At 47.4% G+C, this 25,432-nt stretch overlaps 1 protein-coding gene across 1 annotated transcript in view; it reads right to left on the bottom strand.

Moving 5' to 3' along the window:
- The window catches only part of LOC122110210 (phosphodiesterase 4D interacting protein), a 112,508-nt gene that overhangs the window by 69,984 nt on the left and 17,092 nt on the right, over positions 1-25,432 (bottom strand). Inside the window, exons 4-8 of the mRNA XM_042682709.1 lie at positions 21,752-21,862; positions 6,663-6,739; positions 4,760-4,883; positions 3,960-4,135; positions 2,621-2,738 (exon numbers count right to left, since the gene is read on the bottom strand). Of these exons, the coding sequence (XP_042538643.1) occupies positions 2,621-2,738; positions 3,960-4,135; positions 4,760-4,883; positions 6,663-6,739; positions 21,752-21,862 (606 nt within the window). The remainder of the gene's footprint in view (positions 1-2,620; positions 2,739-3,959; positions 4,136-4,759; positions 4,884-6,662; positions 6,740-21,751; positions 21,863-25,432) is intronic.

Here is a 25,432-nt window from a genome sequence, read left to right on the forward strand (position 1 = left end):
CAGGCAAAAATGTCTGTGAAACCTTTATCTCCAATTAACCACCAAATGCTGAAAGTTAAAGGTGGGGCCCAAGTGGTAGAAAGCTAGCTTTCAGGGAAAAAAAAAAAAAGCTCAGCAAGAGCATGAGCCCCACGAGCCCTAGGTTCAAGCCTCACGACTGGCACACACACACACACACACACACACACACACACACACACACACACACACACACACACACACACACACACAACCTGAAGGAAAGAAGAAAGGAAGAAAGAAAGGGGGGAGGAAGGGGGAATTAAAAGTTGCTCTAAACTCAAATCTCCTTATATGAAGTTGTAGCTGCCTGGTTACCAGTGCCCACAAGGCTTTCAGCCTCTGCTATGACCATTTACAACACATTCTTGCCTTTTCCCTCCAAGTCAGACCTCTCCCTGGTGATGCTGGAATGTTCGCTATTTTAGGAAATGAGACTCATTGCTCTCCATGCTGTTTACATTAGGTTCCAGACCAAGCATAAATGTGTGAGTGAGCAGGTCCTCCATACTGAAGGCAAGCCCTTCCCTGATTTTGTTCTGGGTCATTTTAAAGCAAATGCATAACTATTCAAGAGGTTGAGATCTAAGGATGGAGGTTCAAAGCCAGCTCAGGCAGAAAAGTCTGTGAGACTCTTATCACCAATTAACCACCAAAATGCAGGAAGTAGAGCTGTGGCTCAAGTGGGAGAGCTCTGGCTTTGAGCAAAAAGAGCTGAGACAGTACCCAGGCTCTTAGTTCAAGCCCCAGTAACAGCACAAAATAAAACTGAGGTAAATAAAGCTTCTATCATTCCATAGAAAGGAGTAAACCAATAGCTCAGCCAGCCACCAGCTGTTTCCTGCCGGGTGTGGCTACCTTCAGTGAAGAAGAGAAAAACACTGTAAACCAGTAACATTCCTGACTCCCTACAGGAAAGAGGAGAAGAAACTAGGGTGACAGCTACATCAAAAGGCTCCTGGTCTGGGACTGGTGGCTCATGCCTATAATCCTAGCTTCTCAGGAGGCTGAGATCTGAGGAACTCAGTTCAAAGCCAGCCAGGGCAGGAAAGTCCACGAGAATATTATCTCTAATTAAAAACTGGAAGTGGAGCTGTGGCTCAAGTGGTAGAGTGCTAGCTTTGAGCAGAAAAGGCTCAGGGAAAGTGCTCCAGCCCTAAGTTCAAGCCCCATGACCAACCAAAAAACCAAACAAACAAAAAAATGGCTCCTGAGCACTCTGAGTACAGCTTCCTGTTGAGAGGGCATCACAAAATGGGAGCAAATCTGGAGTGACATCGTTCTGTGGCTTGTCTTTGACTTTTTTTGCTTTAGGTTTTTGTTTTATGAGTGTGAGTACTGGAGTTTGGACTGGGCACTATCCTTTGTTTTACTTAAATTTTGCACTCTACCCGTTGAGCCATAGTTCCACTTTTGGCTTTTTGCTGGTTAATTGGAGAAAAGCAATGTATGGCCTTTACTGTCCTGGCTGACTTTGAACCACAATACTCAGATCTCAGCCTCCTGAGTAGCTAGGATTACAAGTAGGAGCCACCAGCACCCAGTCTCAGGTAAAGGGACTGCTTTTTTATTATTTTTTAATTAAGCAGCCTTTGCATAGCCAGAAGCCAAGGAAATGAAGGCCAGCACTAATTACAACTACCTCTTGGGTAACTTCCAAGATTAATAATACTGAAAGCAATTAATGTGATTGTTTTTACTGTAGCGAACCTTCTTTGTTTGGTAACAAAGCCATATTCTATGTTCTACATAGTTAAAAGTCATTTGAGGTCAGCAAAATTCTTAGGTGGTTCCCATAATCCCTATCCTTGGCATTCACACTTCTGTGTAATCCCATTCCTTTGAAAGAATTTCAGAGCAAAGACCTTGATTTGCTTCTGACCAAGAGGATATGTCACATCACAGTTGTGCTACTAAGTATGACAAAAATGAGATTTTTTTTTTTGTCAGTCATGGGCCTTGAACTCAGGGCCTTGGCCCTGTCCCTAAGCTCTTTTGCTCAAGGCGAGTGCTCTACCACTTTGAGCCAGAGCACTACTTCTGGGTTTCTGGTGGTTAATAGGAGATAAAAGTCTCACAGACTTTCTTTTCCCAGGCTGTCTTCAAATCACAATCCTCCAATCTCAGCCTCCTGAGTAGTTAGGATTACAGGTGGGAGCCAACAGTACCTGGTGTGGCTTTTTTTTTTTTAAAGACATAATTAACTTTGTTCATCATTGGACTTTAGTCAAAAGGAACATACATAGGTTCACCTATGTAGGTAAACCCTTGAAAGAAGGTCTGGAAGTAAGAGAAGCGACCATCTCATCTCCACTTCTGGCTGAGGTGAAATAAACCCTGTATTTTCCACAACCACCTAGAAATAAATTCTGCCAACAACTCAAGGGCTCTTAGAAGCCTCCTTTCCTAGGAGAGTGGAAACATAAGTCAGCAAGGGAGAACTCATCTGAGCTATGCCTGAACTCCTGACTCACAGAAACTGAGATGATAAATCTGTGTTGTTTTAAGTCTGTAGTCTGTAGTCACGGGTTATGCAAGTCATAGGTGATCAGAAGTGGGTCTGATGACAACACAGAGCAGCCTGGACATAGCCAAGCCTTACCTGTACTTCCATGCTGGCGGGCTGCTCCAGCACGCCTTCTAGCGGCTGTTTCCCTTGAGACAGTTGTTCTACCAGCCTCTCCTGGGCAGCCAGACTCTGGCTCAGTTCTTCAATTCTCCTGGAGTAGAGCAAAGGAAGGACAAATCGGTTACCTGACTTCACTCCATCTGTTCTTCCATGGGCTCCTGATGATCAAGAAGTGAATACCAATGGGGCTGGGAAGGTGGCTCAGTGGTAGAGTGCTTGCCTTGCATGCATGAGGCCCTGGGTTCGATTCCTCAGCACCACATAAGCAGAAAATGCTGGACGTGGTGCTGTGGATCAAGTGATAGAGCACTAGCCTTGAGCTGAAGAGCTGAGGAACAGTGCTGCCCAGAGTCCAGGCCCCATGACTGACCAAAAAAAAAAAAAAAAAAGTAGATACCATTGAAGATTCCATCCTAGCTGGGCACCAGTGGCTTGCACCTGTCATCCTAGCTACTAAGGAGGTTCAAAGCCAGCCTGGGCAGGAAAGTCCCTGAGACCCATCTCCAAGTAACCACCAAAAAGCTGGAAGTGGAGCTGTGGCTCAAGTGGTAAAGTGCTAGCCTTGAATGAAAAAAGCAATACCTAGTCCAGAGTTCAAGTCCCAGGACTGGCATAAAAAATTAATATATAAATAAAAGACTCAGTCCTAAAGAGAAATTCTTGCTTGTGGGGGCCACGTAGTGAAGACACCATGATCACTCCTCCAAAGTGAGCATTGTGGCTGCTGTATGTCCACAGCCTAGAGAACTAATAAAAGCCTCCCCCCCCACACACAAAAAGCATGCCCAGGCCAGGAGCTGGTCAGTGGCTTATGCCTGTCATCCTAGTTACTCAGGAGGCTTAGATCTGAGGATCATGGTTCAAAGCCAACCTGGGCAGGAAAGTCTATGAGACTGTCATCTCCAATGAACCACCAGAAAACTGGAAGTGGCTCAAGTGGTAGAGTGCTTGCCTTGAGCTGAAGAGCTGAGGGACAACACCCAGGCCCAGAGTTCAAGACCCACAACCACCACCACCAATAAAACAAAACAAAAAAGTTTGCCCAGGCCGGGCGCTGGTGGCTCACGCCTGTCATCCTAGCTACTCAGGAGGCTGAGATCTGAGGATCGCGGTTCAAAGCCAGCCCGGAAAGGAAAGACCGTGAGACTCCTATCTCCAATAAACCACCAGAAAACCGGAAGTGGCGCTGTAGCTCAAGTGGTAGAGCACTCTCCTTGAGCTGAAGAGCTGAGGGACAGCACCCAGGCCCAGGCCCAGAGTTCAAGCCCCATGACCGACCAAAAAAAAAAAAAAAGTTTGCCCAGATACCTACTTGTCCCTGAGGGCCAGGGCTTCCTGGAATCCTTGGGGCTCCCTCTGCTCTCCCTGCGGCTCCTCCCTGTCCTTGGTGACATCCTTCAGCTTCTCTGAGAGCTCTAGGTTACATTCCTTCTCTGCTTCCACCAGAGCGGCCATCCGTGCAGCTTCATCCTTCGCTAGTCTGGATTCCTGGACGGTGGGGGGAGGCGGGGGGGGGGGGCCGAGAGGACAGAGGGATGAGGGAAAACTGAGTGTCTGCACTGATCTAAGTTCAGGTCTCAGGAATACATGGTAGGTTTGGTAGAATGGAAAGTAGAGAGGGAAACTGGGGGCCAGTGGCTCATGCCTGTCACCCCAGCTACTCAGAGGCTTGGATCTGACACCAGCCCAGGGAAGGAACATCCATGAGACTCATCTTTAACCACCAAACAGCCAGAAATGGAGCTGTGGTTTATGTGGTAGAACACGAGCCCTGAGCAAAAAAAAAAAAAGTGACAGTGCCCAGGCCCTAAGTTTTAGCTCCGGTACTGGCACAAGGAAAAAAAAAAGTAGCTAGAGGTCTGGCAAAGTGGCTCAGTGGTAGAGTGCTTGCCTTGCATGCATGAGGCCCTGGGTTCAATTCCTCAGCCCCACATAAGCAGAAAAAGCTGGAAGTGGTGCTGTGGCTCAAAGCTGGGGGCCAGTGCCTAGGCCCAGAGTTCAGGCCCCACGACCAACCAAAAAAAAAAAAAAAGTAGCTAGAGAAAGCTGGGAGGGGGGGGACAGAAAGAGCCAAAGGGGGGGCCCTTGGTTGTGAACCCCAGCAGGCCGCACCTCCTGCAGAAGCTGGATCTTATTCTCCAAGAGCTCATAGACGTGCTCCGTCTCCTGCTGTCGCTCTTCAAATTGGCGTCGGAGCTCAGCTTCATTCTGGGTATTGAGATTCTCCACATCAGCCCTGAAACCACAGAGCATTCATCAGCCACACAATTGCACAGGCCAACTGAGGTTGGTCCACTGATGAGAGAAAATGAAGTACTGAACTCAGGGCCTTGTGCTCTCCCATAGCTAGTTTACTCAAGGCTTGAGCTCTGCCATTTGAGTCATACCTCTACTTCCAGCTCTCTGCTGGTTAATTAGAAAATTTAAAAATCTCATTGGGGCTAGAGGCATGGCTTAGATGGTAGAGCACCAGCCAATGAGTGAAAGCATCAAATACTGAGTTCCAGTCCCAGTCTCAGACAAAACACTCACACACACACACACACACACACACACACACACACACACACACACACTCAAATCTATTGAACTTTCCTGCCCAGATTGGCTTCGAATTGTGATCCTGTTATCTCAGCCTCCTGAGCAGCTAGGATTACAGATGTGAACCATTAGCGCCTAGTTTTCTGTCTGCTTTTCTCTGGTCCCATGCAGAGAACAGACATTTATTCTGTAGGGTCTGGGTTTAGCTTTGCTTCTCTGATATCTCTAAAAATGAAGTCCAGGTCTGAACTTGAAGCCTGAAAAGTATTGCCAGTTTATCTAGAGTGGACAATGTCTGCCCTTAGATATCTAAGAATTAGACATTTGAGTGATCTTAATTCCGGTTGGGTTTTATTTCTGTTTAAAGCCATTTGTTGAGAACCACAAATTATCTTCTTGCTCTCAATGTACAGAACAATATTGAACCTTTACAGGTTTACACAGCTCCAAGCCCACAGACGCTTTGGTGTTTGGTTCAGAAGGCTTAGTCCATGGAGACAAACTGGGCTCTTGGTAAAATGACAGATCACTTGGTTGCTGGTGGACACTCAACCCAGGAGCTGGCCTTGTCATACTCTCCCATCATTCTACAGTCCTTGGGGGAGAGTACCATTCTTGCTTGTACCAGGGACAAAAGTCAATGGAATCATCAGGTTTTACTAGGACTCTTTCTTCTGATAAACCCAACAGATGGTCAGCTGACAATAATCTCTGAAAAATGGACGCTATGCTTGGCACTGGTAGTTTACAACTATAATCCTAGCTACTGAGGAAGCTCAGCTTTGAGTGTTGAAGTGTAAAGCCAGCCTGGCCAGAAAAGTCCATGAGACTCTTATCTTGAATTAACCAGCAAAGAGCCAGAAATAGAGGTGTAGCTCATGGAAGAGCACCAGCTATGAGCAAAACAGCCAAGGCAGAGTTCAAAATCCCAGAGTTCAAATCCCAGTATGGGCACACATGCAGAAGAAAACAAATGAGGGCCATAAATATTTTGAGCAACTCAGCGAGGATGCCTGATTTAAGAAGCTATAGCTCCTGGACATTGATAGCTCCCACTTGTAATCCTAGGTACTCAGAAAGCTGAGATCTGAGGATCAAGGTTCAAAGCCAGCCCAAGCAGAAAAGTCTGTGAGATTCTTATCTCCAATTAGCCATTAAAAAAAAAAAAAAACAAAAAAAAACCCAACAACTCAGAAGTAGAGTTGTGGCTCCAGTAGTAGAACTGTAGCCTTGAGCAAAAAAGTTCAGAGACAGTGCCAGGCCCTGAGTTCAAAGTCCAGGACACACACACACACACACACACACACACACACACACCATTTCAGTTACCAAATGGGACACCATATTCACATGAAGGGACAAGGTTAATGACTTTGGTTCCAAAGCTCTGACTCAGCTGACTGAGCTTTTCCTCTGGAAAAGTAATAGCGTTGCTATGGTCACCTCTATTCAGCAAAGAATTCAACCAACGCACCATGTTTTATCCAGATGCTGTTTCTTGTCCTGCAGTTCTCGTTTCAGGCTCTCCACTTCAACCTTCAGCTCAATGTTCTGCAAAGTACACAAGCATTGATCATTGGCTGCCAAAGGTTCTCTATCCTGACACTAGATTACTACTTGAGTCTGACTTTAGTCCAGGGTCTCAAATCTCCTCTCAGCTCTTTTTATAATGTTTGACATAATGGAAACCCAGATGGACCCGCATCTGAGTGAAGGATAGATGAAATGCACAGCTTCAAGAATTGCCCCGTGCCCCTTCCTCATTCTCCAGCTGTGTGCAGCTGGTGGCCATTCCCTGGGACAACGGGCTTGAGCCAGGCCTTCCTGCTCATAAAACAGTAGAGAAAAGAATGTATATTAAGACAGTTTTCTTGCCAGGCACTGGTGGCTCACTCCTGTAATCCTAGCTACTTGGGAGGATGAGATCAGAGATCAAGGTTCAAAGCCAGCTTGGGCAGAAAAGTCCATGAGACTCTTATCTCCAATTAACCTGTAAAATACTAGAAGTGGAGCTGTGGCTCAAGGGATAGAGCACCTTCCATAAGTGAACAAGCTAAAGAACAGTCAGTGCCCAGGCCCTGAGTTCAAGCCCCAATACTGGTATGAAGGAAGGAAGGAAGGAAAGAAGAAAGGAAGGAAGGAAGGAAGGATACTCTCACTGATCAATTCTGTAAGCTAAAAAAAGTTGTTGTTTTAGCCGGGCGCTGGTGGCTCATGCCTGTAATCCTAGCTACTCAGAGATCTGAGGATCGCGGTTCAAAGCCAGCCCGGGCAGGAGAGACCGTGAGACTCTGATCTCCAGTAAACCACCAGAAAACCGGAAGTGGCGCTGTAGCTCAAGTGGTAGAGCGCTCGCCTTGAGCTGAAGAGCTGAGGGACAGCGCCCAGGCCCAGAGTTCAAGCCCCACGGCCAACAACAACAAAAAAAAGTTGTTGTTTTTAATTTAGCAGAAAGAATCAAAACTCCTAAACTCCTTAGAAAGAGACTTTCCCATAGTTCCTAATTACTTTTTTCCCCCAAAGTGAAAAGTAACTCTTAATGACTGAGTTTGATTTGAATAGTTTTCTTTTTGGGAATTGTATCCCTTCTGGTTCATGACCCATTTTTGTAGAAAGACTGGATTTCCTTTCCAGTGACTTCTGGGACACCATTGGGGGTCAGGTCACAGCTGTATGCAGCGTACTGGAGTAAAGTATTTCCATAAGGAATTGGCTCTTCCTGATCAAGCAACTAAAGGCAGGTTCTTGTAGGAGCCCTAGAAATACATGCTACGAGTTGTTAAAGCAGTTCCTCCATAGTGGAGGTTTCTTTCCATACACTAAGTTTTAGAGCAAAAACAGAACCCTCGTGAGTGTAGATATCACATTCTCTCATTAACTGTAGAGCCTGAACGAGCCACCACCAAGCAGTATGCTTCACATCAGTCAGTCAGTGAACCTAAAATCAGAGCCTTTCCTTCTTGTCCTTAACAATTCCAACCTTACTCATCTCTTACAATCACATGAGAAACCTGCTGGTCAGAAGGCATCAAGTGGGGGGCTGGGAAGGTGGCTCAGTGGTAGAGTGCTTGCCTTGCATGCATGAGGCCCTGGGTTCGATTCCTCAGCACCACATAAGCAAAAAGAAAAAAAGCTGGAAGTGGCACTGTGGCTCAAGTGGTAAAGCGCTAGCCTTGAGCTGAAGAGCTGAGGGACAGCGCCCAGGCCCAGAGTTCAGGCCCCACAACCGGACCCCAAAAAAAAAAAGAAGGCGTCAAGTGGAAAATAATACATCTTAGACTTTAAGACAGAACAGATATCAGGCTTGATCCACAAGTGTAACCCTTGGCTTGTCACAGATACGTGTGATTGCATGCAGGCTCAGACACACATACATACACACATGTGCTTGCATGTGCACAATACTGGGGCTTGAACTCGGCCTCACATTCTTGCTTGGCTTCTTCACTCACAGCTGGCACTGTGCCACTTGAGCTATACTTGCACTTCTGGGGTATTTTGTTTTTTGTTTTCTGGATTTTTTTTCTTCCTTTGCTGGTTATTTGAATATCAAAGTCTCATGGACTTCTCTGCCTTGGCTGAGTTTGAACTGAGATTCCCCCTATCTCAGCCTCCTGAGTAGGTAGGATTACAAGTGTCAGCTACCAGCACTCAGCAACTGCCTTTTAAAAAATTAAGTAGTTTTTATTGTTATTATAAAGGTGACATATAGAGGGATTACCATTTTGTAAATGAGGTACATTTCTTTTTGGACAATTTCACCCCTTCCCTCACTCTCGCTCAGCTTTTCCCTGCCATCCCTGTCCACAGGTTGTAGAGTTCATTTTCAACATCGTGTCTAGTGAGTGCCACTGCTACATTTGTTCAGCTAGCCACTGTCTTTTACTCATACTTCTCAGACTCAAATGAGACACAGAGGTAGATCCCACCTGGGACAAGGGTACTTCGTTGCTAGCAAAAGGACATAGAGCAGTGTTCCCAGCCTCAGTCATAGTAGACCAGGCAAGGTAAGGGCTCTCTCCGTCCAGAACCTACATCAGTACCAGTTCCCTAAAGACTGCAAGAAAGCTCTGAGCTCAGACAATGCAAATATCCATATCCAAATGGCAGAATAATGTTCAGGAGACTGTTTCAAACCCAACCTACGTCAGTCCTCAGTAGGTGCTGAATGCAATGGCAGTCCCTTCCCAGCGTGACTACCGCAACAGACAAGCACAGACACCCACACCCCAGCGAGCGTGGAGGCAGAACGTCTAAGAACATTAGATGTTTGGGCAAATAAAATCAGAGCTGTCTCTCTATATATGTATATGGATGTGTGCATGAGACAGATACACACACAGACCAAGAGATAAGAAGACTGAGAGCCAAAGCCAGACAAACACAGAAATCACTGTGTGTGTGTGTGACAGAGAGAGACAGAAACAGAGACAAAGACAGACAGACAGACAGACACAGAGATAGAGACAGTGACAGACAAAGGCAGAGAGACCAGCAGAACAGCAGACTGAGAAAGAGCCAAAGCCAGAGTGTTCTTTGGGCAGAAGTCAGAGCAGCTGACTTGTGAGATAGTATCATTTATTTATTCGTTTGTTGGTAAATTTAGTCATTCTTTTTTTTTCCATCAAATGATTAATGAGCACCTACTTTGTGTGCACAAGGTACTCTAATAGGTATTAGGAAAGACAGCCCCATGGTCCTGAGAGGATTTATAGCTTATGTGTCATCAATGAAGCAGTTAGAGCAGTGTGTAACAGGCACGGGAGAAGGGTCAGCTGGCTGGCTGGCACTGTGCACAGGTGGCAGACAGAAATAGCAGCCGGGACAGATTAGTGCTGGATCGGCATGCTCCAAAGAAACACTCCAGGCTTCACGCTCTTGTTTTTCCCATCAATGTTTGCTACTCTACCACCTGAGCCACACCTCTATTTGTGTTTTTTTTTATTTTATTTATTTATTTTTTTTACTTTAATGCTGATTGTTAGATTGTCTCTAGTGTAGTCTGGGCTGGTCTGAAATCGCATTCCTCAGATCTCGGCCTTCTGGGTAGCTAGGATTACAGAGGCAAAACACCTGTGCTTGCCTTGGACTTTGACAGTGTGGTGAGTGCTGCATGAAGAGACCCCTCGTGGCAGGCAAGGGAAAAAGGTGGGAAAGTGCTGGATCATCTGCCCAATGTTTGCCGTGAATCTAAAACGGCTCTAAAAGCAAGGGATTTTGAAATGGTGTGCTGCCACCAGAGGGCCGGTGATCTCACAGGTCTCAGTATCTGCCACTTTTCTTACACTCACTGCCAGTTCAGCTCTTCTCTATGAGTCATGAGCTGTTCTTTCTCACTGGGCACTGTTAAACCCTAACTGCTCTAAGACTGAGATCTGAGGATCTCAGTTAAAAACAAAAAAACCAAAAAACCAAAAACAAAACCTGTGAGATTCTTCTCTCCACTTAACCAGCAAAAAGCTAAAAGTGGAGGAGTAGCTCCAGTGGTAGAGCACCAGCCTTAAGTATATAAAGGTCAAACAAGAGCACTCTGGTCTTGAGTTCAAGCCCCAGTGCTGGCACACGTGCCCATGCATGTACAAACACATGCACCCATGCTCACACACACACAAATCTTAGTTGAGGCCCAGAAGCCTTTGTTGACCTGGCCCTACTAAGTTGGCAAGAAACACACACACACACACACACACACGTACCCCCCCCCCCACAAACATACACACAAATATCAGTGACTTCAGGGTCCCACTCCATCCCCAGAACATTCCTAGCAGGACAAAGCTCTCTCACTTGGCTGGAGTCTCTATTCACAAACAGGCTCCATGAGCTTAATTTAGCCAAATGCAAAGGCCCTGGCAGAAGCCAGGGGTGAGTCTGAAACCCCTGAAACTCCAGGACACCTTATGTGGACACCCCCCTCCCCAAGCCTTGCTTCAGGCAGCAAGAAGAATGACAGAAATTGTTTATTTCTCTCAGCTATTCAAATCAGATTTCACAGGAGCCATCCTTCACGTTCTCTTGACTTGTCACACAAATGTTTGCCACAGAACTAGAACTTGTATTTATTTACTTTTGTACTGTTACCATATCTTGAATTCAGGGCCCTCATGCTTTTGCTTGGCTTTTTTTTCCCTTCTCCCGCCCCTCTGCCCCCGCGGCTCCCCCCGCCCCCCCCCAGGCTGGCTACGGCTCTACTTCCAATTTTTTGCTAGTTAATTGGAGATGAGAATCTCATGGACTTTTCTGCCCAGGCTGGCTACAAATTATGATTTCAGATCTCAGCCTCCTGAATAGCTAGGATTACAGGTGTGAGCCACCAATGAATGCCCTGCTCATTTTTGTTTTTTGAGAAAAGGGTCTCAATTTCATAGATGGTCTCAAACTCCTGAATTCAAGTGATTCTCCTGTCTCAGTCTCAACTCCCAACTTGTAAAACGTCATTTCCTAATTTTTTTTATTTCAATAATTTATTACCTCCAGATTTCTGGGGTTCATATCAGACTCGGCACTAGTCTGATAAGACTATAAATGGGGTCAAGGACAGCTAGGGCTCTATGACATCCCACGTGGCAATTTACATCTGTGTCAGCACTAAAAAACAAGGTCACTGCCACCGTGCACTACAGACACGTCAATGAGACAATCTACCTTTTTTTTGCCACCATCCTGGCCAAAGCCACCGAGAAAATAGGTATCACTTTACTAAAGCTCTTTATTTTCAGTTAGACCTAAAACAATGCAGATTTATCCACTGAGAAACATGATTTGCATTTGAAAGAGTAGTTAACTTTAAATTCTGCAAAATGTACCAAGACGTTAAATGTAGAATTAGGCCTCTTCGCTGCTAGACTAGGTAGACTTTCTGAGGCTCTGAATGGCACATTTATTCCTGTGCAAAGACACCTCCCTTACAGGCCTATGTGGTTTAGAGAAAATATTTGTAAAATGCATAAAATAACAGCTGGCATAAATACTAAGTAGATCTCTGATGCCACCTGGGGATAGGGGTCAGTTTCTCTGCCAGGTACAGAATGAAGAGGCAGAGAAAGAGTATAAAAGCAGCACATTTACTGAAAGCAAAAGCAGAGTACAGACTCTCTATAGAGAAGGCCCCCAAAGATCAGAGTCCAGTGGCATCCTCTCGCAGGGCTCCTCCTATACCTCCTGCCCTGCACTCTGTGCTGATTGCTCATGGCTTGCATATGTGCCACCTTGGCTCTTTTTTACTGGTTGAAACCATTATGGGAAAAAGAAACGTTTCGGTGGGAACCCAGGGGCATTATGGGAAGAAGCACCATGACAAGCTACATGTTATCTGCCATATGTTATATCTATCACTTTTAAAAAATCAGTATCTACCTAGCAGTTTTTGTTCCCTCATTTCTTTCTCCACTGAATTAAAATTAGCCAGGTGCTGATGGCTCATGCCTACAACCCTAGTTACTCAGGAAGCTGAGGTGTGAGGATTATAGTTTGAGGCCAGCTGGGGCAGGAAAGTCTTATGAGACTCTTATCTCCAATGAATCACCAAAAAGTGAGAAGTGGTGCTGTGGCTCAAGTGGTAGAGTGCTAGTCTTGAGCAAAAGAAGCTCAGGGACAGGACCTAGGCCCTGAGTTCAAGAAGGAAGAACAAGAAGAAGAGAAAAGGGAGAAGGGAGAAAGGAGAAAGGGGGAGGAAGAGGAGAGGAGGAGGAGGAGGTGGTGGTAAAAGTTTGTGGTTTCCTTTCTTCCATCTTATATCAAGACCCCTAGTCATGAAAGCCCTTGCCCCTTGAGCAGGTGGAGAGAAAAAGGTCAAATTAGGTGGCAGTTGCTGGTGGCTCACACCTATCATCCTAGCTGCGGAGATGTGAGGGTCATGGTTCAAAGCCAGCCCAGGTAGACACATCCAGGATACTCGAGTCTCCAATTAACCAGCAAAAAGCCAGAAATGGAGGTGTGGCTCACATGGAAGAGTGCCAGCCTCAAGCAAAAAAAGGTAAAGAAGAACATGAGATCCTGAGTTCAAGCTCCAGTACTAGCATTTTTTTTTTTTTTTTTTGATGGGGCTTGAAATCTGGGCCTGGGCGCTGTCCCTCACTCAGCTCTTCAGCTCAAGGCTAGCACTCTACCACTTGAGCCACAGCGCCACTTTCAGTTTTCTGAGTGGTTTATTGTAGATAAGAGTCTCACAGACTTTCCTGCCTGGGCTAGCTTTGAACCTCGATCCTCAGATCACAGCCTCCTAAGTAGCTAGGATTATAACCGTGAGCCATGGGTGCCCTGCTAGCATAAATTTTTTTCAAGAGAAGAGCTAGGACTCTCCAAGACAAAATGACCCGGAAGGAAGGACTGACTGTAGGCTCTCCAATATGCACAGTCTCTTCCTTTTCAGCTAGAGACCACAGCCTAGAGACCAAGTCTCCCCAGCACTTAGAAGCCACCCCCCCATCTGTCTGTGGCTACATAAGGTCCTGTGCGCATGGAGAGCCACTGCCAGTCCTGGTGGCAGCAGGAGACGGCGATGAAAGGACAGCATGACAAGAGAGCCAGTGTCCTTCCTTCCCGCCCATCCTCTTCACGCCAAGTTTCCAAGGCGAGGGATGCTAACTGCCCAGTGTGGCCTCAAGTCACTTCTAGAGTTGCCTGGCAAAAAAAAAATCACCAGACTATGACTTTAGCTCTCCCAGAACGGCATGTACCCAGCCTGCCTCTGTGTGCATGAATTAGATGCTGTCTCACATGATCGAGTGGGCCCCTTTCCAACCTGTACCCGCCCTTGCTCGGCCTTTCCGTGGCTAATGCAGCCTCAGATGTGTGGGGTTTTTTTTTTCTGTGCAGTTAAGATGAGGTGGTGCAGGCAAAGAAGCAGGACCAAAAAGATCGGGTCCATAGTGCTTTGGAATCCTATTCTCTGCGTGTTCTGTTTCAGCTGATTCATGTCAAGGGGAAGAAAAACTCACTTCTCACAAGCACATGCTTTTCGTGTGTGTGTGTGTGTGTGTGTGTGTGTGTGTGTGTGTGTGTGTGTGTGTGTGTGTGTGTTGAGACTCAGGGCCTCACATACTGGCTTAGCTTCTTCCGTTCAAGGTTGGAGCTCTACCATTTGAGCCATACCTCCACCTCCAGCTTTTGGGTGGTTAATTGGAGACAAGAGTCTCATGGATTTTTCTTCCCAGGCTGGCTTTAACCCAGGATCCTCAGATCCCAGCCTCCTGAGCTACTAGGGAAACAGGGACGAGTCACGAGCACCCAACCTAAATTCACTTCAAAATGAGCCATTTTCTTAACAAGCAAAGGAATTACGGAAACCCTGCCAGACCCTGTCTGGGGCTAAACAGTGATTGCGTATTTTTATTTCTCGCTTTTCAGGTGAAAATGAGTCTCTTCCCAGCTATTCTGACACACCAAGTAGAAGTGTGCTCTACTTGTTCTGTCCTAGACAAGATGTTAATTAGCCAAAACCCAGTCTCTGTTGCAACCTAACCTGGAAAAAAGAAAAAAAAAGTGGAATTGTCCAAAATCACATTAAAAAAATATATATACCCTGCCTGTACCCTACTCTGTGTCTGCAAACAGGCATGCGGCCCCGGGGAAGCTGCCAGGCTCCAGCCTACGGAGCCTCAGCTTTCGCCTCATGGCTGTGCTAATTATAACTTGCTACCTGCTAATAGCTGTCCTTTTCCCTGACATTGGCTGGCAGGGCTAAAACCACCTCAGCTCTGCTGGCACCTCTCATCCTGCAAAACCTCCTGAAAGGGGGAGAAACTAGGAGGGAGGGAGCAATGGCCCTGCCGGAGAGGCTATAAACCATCTAAAACACACTGCTGCTGGACATGTGGATTCACTAAACTAGCTTTGGCTAGCTGTTCTCTGCTACAGTGCCTTTGCTATCACCTTGTTCTAGAAGGAAAGAGAAGATTCAGATGAGCATCTTGAGTGGAAGGCAAACCATCCCCACACTGACCATCTTAAAGCAAACAGCCAGCATTGCAAGAGACCCCTTGTTCTGTTCTGTCTCCAGATCCTCCAAGCTGGGCCGCACTGTGACCCAGGACTGTGTGAACCCCACAACAGGCCTTTCTCACCCTGCCCCAACTCTCCCCATTCCACTCAAGCCCAATGTCTGTACCCGGAGGACTGGCGATGCTCTAGGCACCATCCTCCCACAGCTGCTGTGGAGGAAATCTCCTTTCTCCACCTTCACTGCATCTCTTTATGTGGCCTGCGGGGGTGGGGGGGGGGCAGTGACCAGACCTTACTGGACTCTGGGCCTGGGTCTGCGACAAGCCAGTTCAAGGCTACCCAGAATGACAACATCAGATCTGGGCATGTGAGTCCGGGTCTGCCCACAGCCTTTGTGATTCCTGTCCTTCCATTCTTTCATCTCAATCACTAGGCCTAGAGATAGTTTAGCTCCTAAATATTTTACAGCCCAGTTTTCAGTTCCCTCCCCTTTCTTCTTATTGCCACACTCTCATTGAGACACGTATCTTTTGCTCTGCAGGTCTGTCCTGAATTCTTTCCTTCTCTGCTCTAATCTATCTTCTAAAGAGCTAGGACATGCTTTTTGCGGCTTGTTATCATACTCACGATAAAGTCTACATTAAAATAGCACAGAAGACAATGCTCTTTGGCTGGTGGGTGGTGGCTCACACCTGTCATTCTAGCTGCTTTGGAGACTGAGATCTGGAGGTTCAAGGTTTGAAGTCAGCCCAGGCAGAAAAGTCTGTGAGACTCTCCTCTCCAGTTAACTGCCAAAAAGCTGGAAGTGCAACTGTAGCTCCAGTGGTAGAGTACAAGCCTGGAGTGAAACCATGTAAGAGTGCAAGGCCCTGAGGTCAAGCCTCAGCATTGGCACATGCATGCACACACACACACCAAGTACAACCCTCAGATTGTTTAGAAAACAATCATCCATGGCTGGGAAGATGGCTTAGTGGTAGAGTGCTCGCCTAGCATGCATGAAGCCCTGGGTTCAATTCCTCAGTATCACATACACAGAAAAACCTGGAAGCGGCACTGTGGCTCAAATGGTAGAGTGCTATCCTTGAGCAAAAGAAGCTCAGGGACAGTGTCCAGGCTCTGAGTTCAAGCCCCAGGAACTGGCAAAAATAAAAGTAAAAAAATAAATCATCCAATGTCAAAACCAACAAAATCAACAAGTTTCACTCTTAAGTGAGTCCGGCAGTTTCAAGTTAAGCAGTTAAAGGTTTCTGAAGCAGCAGAACGCAGCCCTCTCAACTCTCCTCCAAACACCAGATCTTTAACCTTCCAGCATCAGGAGCAATGAGCCACATTTATGCACTGACCTTGGTCCATTCCTTTTCCCTTGACTTTCCTGCCGTTGGATCTAGCCCTGTCACGTTTTCAATGTTGATCTTTCCAAAGTGGAACCTTAAAGCCTTTCGAAAGGAACCTTGAGTAATACCAAGCCCACACAAATTGAATTATCAGTCAATTAACACAGTGGAGGAAAAGTCAGGGCCTGGATGGCGGCTCTGGGTGGTATCTGGGGCTTGGGTTGTGGACTGTGCAGCAGGGGATTTCATGGATTCCAGGGCCAGGCATGTTTCTAGTGGCCAAACACTCAGCTACTACAGGATTAGGTAATAACATCCTGGAAGTCAGCCAAGACACCACCCAGAGATGACTTAGCCCACCTGCTGTTGTCCACCGAGGCAAACATGCCAGCTTCCCTAGGAATGGGCCATTCTCGGCCATGGTCCCACCATGACACAGCCTCACTTTCTCATGCTCCAGAGCAGGGAGCTAGATGTCCTGCAAGGACTTCTCTCTAGCTTGCTTTCTACATTCACAATTGCCCTTCCCCAAGAACTCAAACCTACAATTATGGTATGCCACCAAGAGGGGGCAGTAGTATCTGTTCATGTAATTAAACATCTCTATCTTGCTGAGGATAAGCAGACTTCTTATCCTCCTTGCCCACCCTCCAGCCTATCCTGGAACTTGAACTCTGAGCCTAGGCACTGTCCTTGAGTTTCTTTTTGTTCAAGGCTAGCGCTCTACCGCTTTGAGCCACACTGCCACTTCCAGTTTTCTGGTGTTTCATTGGAGAGAAGAGTCTCAAGAAGTTTCCTGCCCCAGCTGGTCTCAAACAGCGATCTTTAGATCTCAGCCTCCTGAGTAACTAGGATTTCAGGTGTGAGTCACCTCAAGCTTGTAGCTTGTTCTTTTTTCTTTTATACTGTTGTTGTAAAGATGATTACAGAGGGGTTACAGTTAAGTAATGAGTACATTTCTTTTTAAACAGTGTCACCTCTCCCTCGTTTTCTCCCTGACCCCTTCCCAACAAGTTGTATAGCTCATTTTCAACAGTGTCCAGTGAGTATCACTGCTGTATTTGTTCGCCCTTTGTCCCTCTATTTCTGTGTTCCCCTTACTCTCCTCCAAACAGATAAACTTACGTATGAGACAAAAGGTACAGAAGTCAAAAACAGAGACAAAGGAGAGAAAAAAAACCCACATGGGCTAGGCTTGTTCTTGATTTAAAAAAATATATTATTAACACCAACAAATTTCAAACTTTAAAAAGTCAATAAAAAAGCAGCCAGTCTTGCAGGGCACTAGTGGCTCACACCTGTAATCTCAGCTTCTTAGGAGGCTGAAATCTAAGGTTAGAGACTTGAAGCCAGTCAAAGCAGGAAATTCCACAAGACTCCTAGAATCGCTAACTAACCAGCCTAAAGCTAGAAGTAGAGGTGTAGCTCAAGTGGTAGAGCACCAGCCTTGAGTAAAAAAGCCAAGTGAAAGTATCCAGACCAACCCTGAGTTCAAGCTCCAGTACTTATACAAGAAAACAAAGAAAGGAAGGAAGCAAGGAAGGAAGGAAGGAGGGAAGGAAGGAAGGAAAGGAAGGAAGGAAGGCAGTGAAGGAGGAAAGGAAGAAAGGAAAGAAGGAAGGAAGGAAGGAAGGAGTGAACAAAGGAAGGAAGGAGGATTGATTGTAGGAGTAACAGTAAGATTATAATCAAACCTCTATTTTTATTTTTTTTTAATTTTTATTTATTTATTTATTTATTCTGTTGTGGAGCCTGAACTCTGGGCCTAGGCACTGTCCCTTAGCTCTTCAGCTCAAGGCTAGCACTCTACCACTTGAGCCACAGTGCCACTTCTGGCTTTTTTTTTTTTTTTTGCTTATGTGGTGCTGAGGAATTGAACCCAGAGCCTCATGCATGCAAGGCAAGCACTCTACCACTGAGCACCTTCCCAGCCTTATTTGTGTGTGTGTGTAGGGGGGAGGGTACCAGTTCTATGGCTAGAACTCAAGGCCTGGGCACCATCCCTAAGCTTTTGTGCTCAGAGCTAGAGCTTTACCACTTGAATGACAGCTCTACCTTTGGCTTTTTCTGATTAATTGGAGATAAAAGTCTCTTGGACTTTTCCTGCCTAGGCTGGCTTTGAACCATGATCCTCAAATCTTAGCCTCCTGAGTAGCTAGGATTATGGTATGAGCCACTGGCACCTAGCTCAAACCTCTATTTTTAAAGATCACTAGCCACTAATCAGAATATAACTATTCTCTCAGAAATATGAAACAATTAAATTTACATCTGAGTATTCTGCTATTAATTTACAAAGTGTTATGGTGCAATTCATGTTGTCTTCATGTTTATTATTCACACAACAAATAATTTTCATTGCCTGCAGCAAAGCTTCCCCCTGTCCCAGTACGAAGGCTTGAACTCAGAGCCTGGGTTGAACTCACTGGACTTGATTGCTCATAACTGACATACTATCCCTTGAGTCACACCTCTACTTCTGGCTTTTTGCTATATTAGAGATGACAGTCTCATGGTCTTTTCTGCCCAGGGCTGGCTTTGAACCTCTATCCTCAGATCTCAGCCTCCTGAGTAGCTAGGATTATAGGGACTGGGTGGAAATAGGGCCCAAACCACCTCCAGCATGCGACCTAGATTCGAGACTGGAGTTGCGCACAGTGCTCATCACCTTTACATGAGACAATGGAAATTCACTCCCCTGCCCTAGACCTGCTCCTATCACCGTCCTGGGCGAAAAACGGTGCCCTCTCCATGCTAGCTTCACTTCCCAAAGACTGGCCAGCCAGTACAGACCAGGATGAGGGAACCAAATGATTCAAGCTAAAAAAGAATCCTTTTCCTTGCGTTGGACACCGTTCATGGGAAAATCTCCCTCTGGATGAAGAATAAATCCCTCACTCTTTCTACCCTCAGGCCAATAGTGCCAGTCTTCTTCTCATCCTTTCTCTACCTCTCTGAGTTGCCAGGCCTTGGGCAGCTCCAAGAAGGGTCATCTGTGCCCACAGCCACTGAAAGATGAAAGGTAAGCCTCGTTGCTGGGAGCCAGGGGCTCACACCTGTAATCCCAGCTACTCAGGAGGCTGAGATCTGAGGATCACGGTTCAAAGCTACTCTAGACAAAAAACAGAAAGAAAGAAAGAAAGAAAGAGAGAGAGAGAGAAAGAAAGAAAGAAAGAGAAAAAGAAAAGGAAGGAAGGAAAGAAGGAAGAAAGGAAGGAAGGAAAGACAGAAAGACAGAAAGACTATGGTCTCCAAATAATCAGCAAAAAAAAGCCAGAAATGGTGTGGCTCAAGTGGTAAAGTGCCAGTTTTGAACGACAAAGCTAAGGGTAAGCAACCCAGTCCTGAATTCAAGCCTCAGTACTAACACACACACACACACACACACACACACACACACACACACACAAGGTGAGCCTTGGCCAATCAGAAAAATTCATATTAAAACAACATATTCAGGAAAATCAGCAAGGTTTGGTCCCCCAGACTGAACATTCTGTATTATCTGGTTTCGAAATGATCATCTAGGCCTTAGGGTCCTCAGCTGTTCTTTGCTCCTTCAAAGATGTAACGTGGCTATAGCCAGGGCTCCCTGGGCACACATACAAAGCCACTGCGCCTGTGCAGTTCCCTGGCATAAACAGCTGGGAATTCAAAGCCTCTGATAAGGGAGAGTTGCCCAGGCTGTTAGGCCAATGTGGATGCTTTTGCCCAGAAAGCAAGAGGCCTGAAGAAACCTCACTTTAGGAAGCCTGACCCTGGAACCCAGAGAGGACTGCAGGTTCTTCACCAAGGCACTGCCTCATACCACCAAGCCATTTGCCATCAGCAACACTGGCTCAGATTAGTCTGGTCCCCAAAACTGCTCTGCTTAACTCTTCAAAAACACAAATCTGATGCAGCACTGTGTAAGCGCATAGACCATGACGGGGTGGAGGTGACACCCCTCCTCTTCCTGGGGGACCCTGGGGGACTGTGGAGACAGACCACCCAATCCCATGGAGCCTGCACGCCCTCCTCTTCCAAACGACCTTGGGAAAGTGGAGACCTGCCTGGTGGTGCCAGGGCCCAGCCTCTGGGCAAGTACAGAGGAGAAAGCAAATTGATGGCTCTGTAGCAGACCCTGCAGGGGACAAGCCCCTCCCCTTGGGGGAGGTGGGCAGTAACCTGGCCAGACACCAGGGCAGCAGACTCTGGAAGGACTCCAGGAGCCCATTTCCAGGCCTCACTCTCACCCCTACCACCTCCTCTTCCCCTCCTCCTCCTCTTCACCTAGGAAGCAGGCAGACAAGATCTCATAGGGCATAAGGCAGCCTTCCCAGAGGGGAGTCTGGGCTGGAGGCTTATCCCAACCTTCCAATAGCTGAGAGCATTCCCACAGTTTCCCCTGGCATCTTCCGCTCACTTTCAAATACCCTTCGCCCCTACTCCCACTTTTCCTCCCTTACAATTCTTTGTCTTCTGTTTCTTTGCTCTCTCCAATCCGGGGCTCTTTGCTCAACCCTCTGCATCTAACCCAATCTTCTTGGGATCTTTCCTGACATTCTTTGTAGGCTCCAGACAATGAACCCAGCCCCAAAAATGGAATCAGATTTCCCCACAGGAATTATCTTCAGCCACCTCATCCAGACATCCAGACATCCAGGGCTGGAATGGCGACCTGTGGATGCCACCTGCCAATCAATCAATCACCTGTGGATGCCACCTGCCAACCAATCATCTCCACCTGCCAACCAATCATCCGTGGAAGTCACCTGTCAACCAATCACCCGTGGAAGTCACCTGTCAGCCAATCACCTGCGGAAGTCACCTGTCAACCAATCACCTGTAGAAGCCGCCTGTCAATCACCTCGCCTGTATAAGTTACCTATCAATCACTTCACCTCACTTGTGTCAGTGCACCAGCCCTCCTCCTCCATCACTACTAGATCAGAAGCCTGGGGGGCCAAGCTGTGCCCTGGACATTTTTTTTTAAACCAGCCCTCAAAGTGTGAGATTGCGGGGTTCACCGCTGGGGCAGCTCTGGTCTAAGTCAAGACTCCTTCACAGAGAAGCAGAAGGGGGGAAACAGGCAGAGAGAGGTGACCCGGTTCGCCCAGGGTCACAGGGCAGTAAGGGCGGCAGACGAGGACTGGATCTGGGCTCAGACCCCCAGACCCCCGGCCCCCCGACTCCCCGCCCCCCTCCCCGCTCCCCAGTCCCCGGCCTCCTCCCCAGCACCACCCCACACACACCCCTGTCACCGCCCAGGCGCCCAGGTCCAGGACGGTGGGCGGTGGCTCACCGACTTGTACACGTCCTCGGGGCTGGCCTCGTACTTCCCTTGCATGCGCTCCTCCAGGAAGTAGATGCGCAGCTTGAGGCTGAAGTTCTCCTTCTTCAGGTCGTTGAGGTGCTGGGACAGAGTGCGGTAGCCATTAGACATGGTGGGCGCGCCCCCGGGAGGGGCCCGAGCGCGGCGCGGGCCCGCGGGGCCATGCACGGGGACCCCGGGGCCGGGGCTAGGGCCGCATGGCCAGGCAGGGCAGGCGGGCGGGCGGGCGGGCTGTCCCGGCCGGGCTGGCTCCCCTGCGCGCGGACCGGCTCTGCGCGCGGGCGCGCGGGGCGCTTTCCTTTTTTACCCCGGGCAGACATCCGTGGAATCCCTGGCCGAGTCCGCACACAGGCGCTGTAACCCGAGTCCCCGCCAGGCCCCGGCTGTCATCCCCCACCCTACCCCCCTCCCCAGCCTCCCAGGCCCAAGTGTAGGCTAAAGGGGGCGGGGGAGGGCGAACCCCAGGCCTTCCTGGAAATGGGAAGGTGGCAGAGTATGAAAAAAAAATGCTCACATTTTCCCGCTCCCCCACCCCCACCCCCAATGCTGTGCCAGGACTGAGATTGGAACTCAGGGCCTAGGAGCTGACCCTTAGCTAGTTCTGCTTTCGGCTGATGCTCTACCACTTGAGTCAACAGCTTTACTTCTAGCTTTTTGATGCTGCATTGCAGGAAAGAGTGTTCCACAGACTTTTCTGCCCAGGGTGGGCTTGAAACTCCCGATCCTCAGGTCTCACCCTCCTGAGTAGCTAGGATTGCAGAGGGGAACCCCTGGCACGGGGCTCTCTGGTCCATTCTTTCCCATCCCCCTCACTTCCACCCCCACCCATACCTCTGTGTCACAGACACCCCACAGCTATCCCCCACCCCACCCCCAAAGAAAGAGGGAATTCCTGCGAGCTGATGGCTTAAACCTGTCATCCCAGCTACTCAGGAAGCTGAGATCTGAGGAATCTCAGTTTGAAGCCGGCCTGTGGAGGAAAGTCTGTGAAACTCTTAGCAACAATCAACCACCCCAAAGCTAGAAGTGGAGGTCCAAGTGATAAAATACCAGTGTTCAGGTAAGGGACAACACCCAGGCTCTGAGTTCAAGCCCCAAGACCAGCACACACACACACACACACACACACACACACACACACACACACACACGCACACACACACACAAAGTGAATCTTCTAGCTGAGCGGAATGGGGTTCAAGTCTTATCGATGGAGCACACACAAAGGGAGGCTCCAGGCTCCAGGGCAGAAGAAGGGGTGGAAAGAGTAGGAATTCCAGAGAGAGGGAGCCGGCATCCTGGAGCCCAGAGATTTCAGCTGCCCGGTGCTGCTTAATCCTGGCACCTGCCAAGTGGAGTCAGGCACTCAGCACCAGATCCTGCTCAGAAAGCAACTTAAGATCCTGAGTGACAGCTGTGACATTCGCAGGAAGTAGTATTTATAGCACAGCACGTGGGGCATGGAAGGTAACTGTGAGATGGCCCCACGGCAGTCCAGCACTTCCCACCCAGCTTCTTGGTTCAGGAATATTGGATTGGAACATACATACATACATATGTGTGTGTGCCAATTCTAGGGCTGGAACTCAGATTCACCCTCCACATTGAGCATGAAGGGAATATTCTCAAAAGTCCAATAGGTTGTGCCGTTTCCTTGTTCAATGCCCAAACCAGCATGTCATCACTCTTAGAATAAAAGGAGCAAGGTGCTGGGCTCACACCTGTAATCCAAGCTACTTAGGAGGCTGAGATCTGGAGGATCTTGGTTCAATACCATTATGGCAAGAAAGTCTACATGAGGCTTACCCCCAGCAAAAAGCTGGTTCAAGTGGTAGAGCACCAGCCTTGAGCACAAAAGTCAAGTGAAAGCATGAGGCCCTAGTGCCAACACACACACACACACACACACACACACACACACACACACAGAAAGGATGAGTAATTAATCTCCTGTCTCCTTTGCCCTCATTGGATTTAATTATAATAACACTGAATTCAAGTTGAGACATAGTTGAGGAGAAAGAATCTATTTCAAAATATCACAAATGTACTTACAAATTGTATAAGTAAAATATATGATTCTAACAAACTGATGAGAGCTCATCTACTAGGCAGAACCTGGACGTTTACAAAAGTTCCAAGGGAAACGGACAAAGGACGGAATGAGTGTTGCATGTGGAGAAAATGACAGAAATCAGGAAGGAGGGATCATCAGGGAAGGTGCCAGGGAGAAGAGGACAGCTCAGTTTGGGGAGAGACACAGAGGAAGGAGGTGGGTGGAGATGGCACATACCATCTTGGGAGAGGAATATGGCAGAAGTGGTTATGACAATACATGCTGGGAGATACTGATTTGTTTCTTGTCCTAGATCCTGTCTCTCTGTGGATACACGAAGAGGAGAAAGGTGGTGGGATTGGGCCGAGCTGTGTGCTTTGAGAAGCTGCATAAAATTGCTTAGGAAATAAGTCTCCATGGCCTCTGGGGCGGCCTCCAGAATGGAAGGTGTTTCTACCTTTGTTCTTCCTTTCTCCCATACCCCAAATCTTTCCTCTTCTCTCAAAACTTTTTTTTCCTCTCAAACATTAATGGCTCTCCCCCTTGTTCCTTGACTGATTTCCTCTCTTCCCCCTCCTCCATACTACACTGATCCAGACTGGAAAGAAGATGGTACTAAGGACTTCATCAGTGCCAGTAAGAATGGGAGGATCACAGTCCGGCATTTGGCTGTCATGTTGCATTAACATAACCAACCATCAAGGCAGCCCTTAAACCCTCACCTTCACATTCGCTTAGTCATGTTCACGCCCCCCAGATAGCTCTCAGAATGGAACTGCTTGAAAACATTCTAATCTCTTAGCAAGCTCTCTCCTAAAAATAAAGATGCTCTCCACTAGCAGTGATTAATCATCTTAATAGACACATTCTTTCAAACACAATAACACTTCCATGATTTAAACTCTGGTAACCCGATATCCCTGACAATCTGTATCTTTACATTCCTTTAACATAAAAAAAAATGTTTAACTGAGTTAACAAAGCAGACAGAGGAGGGACAAGGAATGTAATACCGGGGTAGAATGCCTGCCTAGTTTGCTCAAGGTCCCAAGTTTGATTCCCAGCTCTGGGCGGGGAGGCTGGGGGGTAGGGGTGGGGGCAGGAAGTAGTGTTTAAGTAAAACTTGATAATTATCTAGTTACAAACAACTACAAATATGATCATATTTGTAGGAGGGGCTTGTGGGGTTTTTTTGTTTATTTGGTATTGGTCCTAGGGCTTAAACTCAGGGCCTGGGCACCGTCTTTGAGCTTTTGTGCTCAAGGCTAGTTTTCTACCACTTGAGCCATAACTCTACTTCTAGTGCACAATTGGAGATAAGAGTCTCTCAGACTTTCTCCTCAGGCTAGCTTTTAAAGAGTCTCTCAGACTTTCTCCTCAGGCTAGCTTTTAAAAGGCAATCCTGAGAGCTCAGCCTTCTGAGTAGCTAGAGGTACAGATGTGAGACACCGACACCTGTTATGTACATTTATCTAAGTGGGGTAGTATGGGATCCTCAGATCTCAGCCTTCCTGAGAATCTGAGGCACTGGCTTCTGGCCATATTTTATTCTTAATACATGTATATGTCTGGGAACCTCTACACTATCCTGACAA

The sequence above is a fragment of the Dipodomys spectabilis genome, unplaced genomic scaffold (genome assembly GCF_019054845.1).
Source record: "Dipodomys spectabilis isolate Male_0828 unplaced genomic scaffold, ASM1905484v1 ptg000002l, whole genome shotgun sequence".
Taxonomy (NCBI): Eukaryota; Metazoa; Chordata; class Mammalia; order Rodentia; family Heteromyidae; genus Dipodomys; species Dipodomys spectabilis.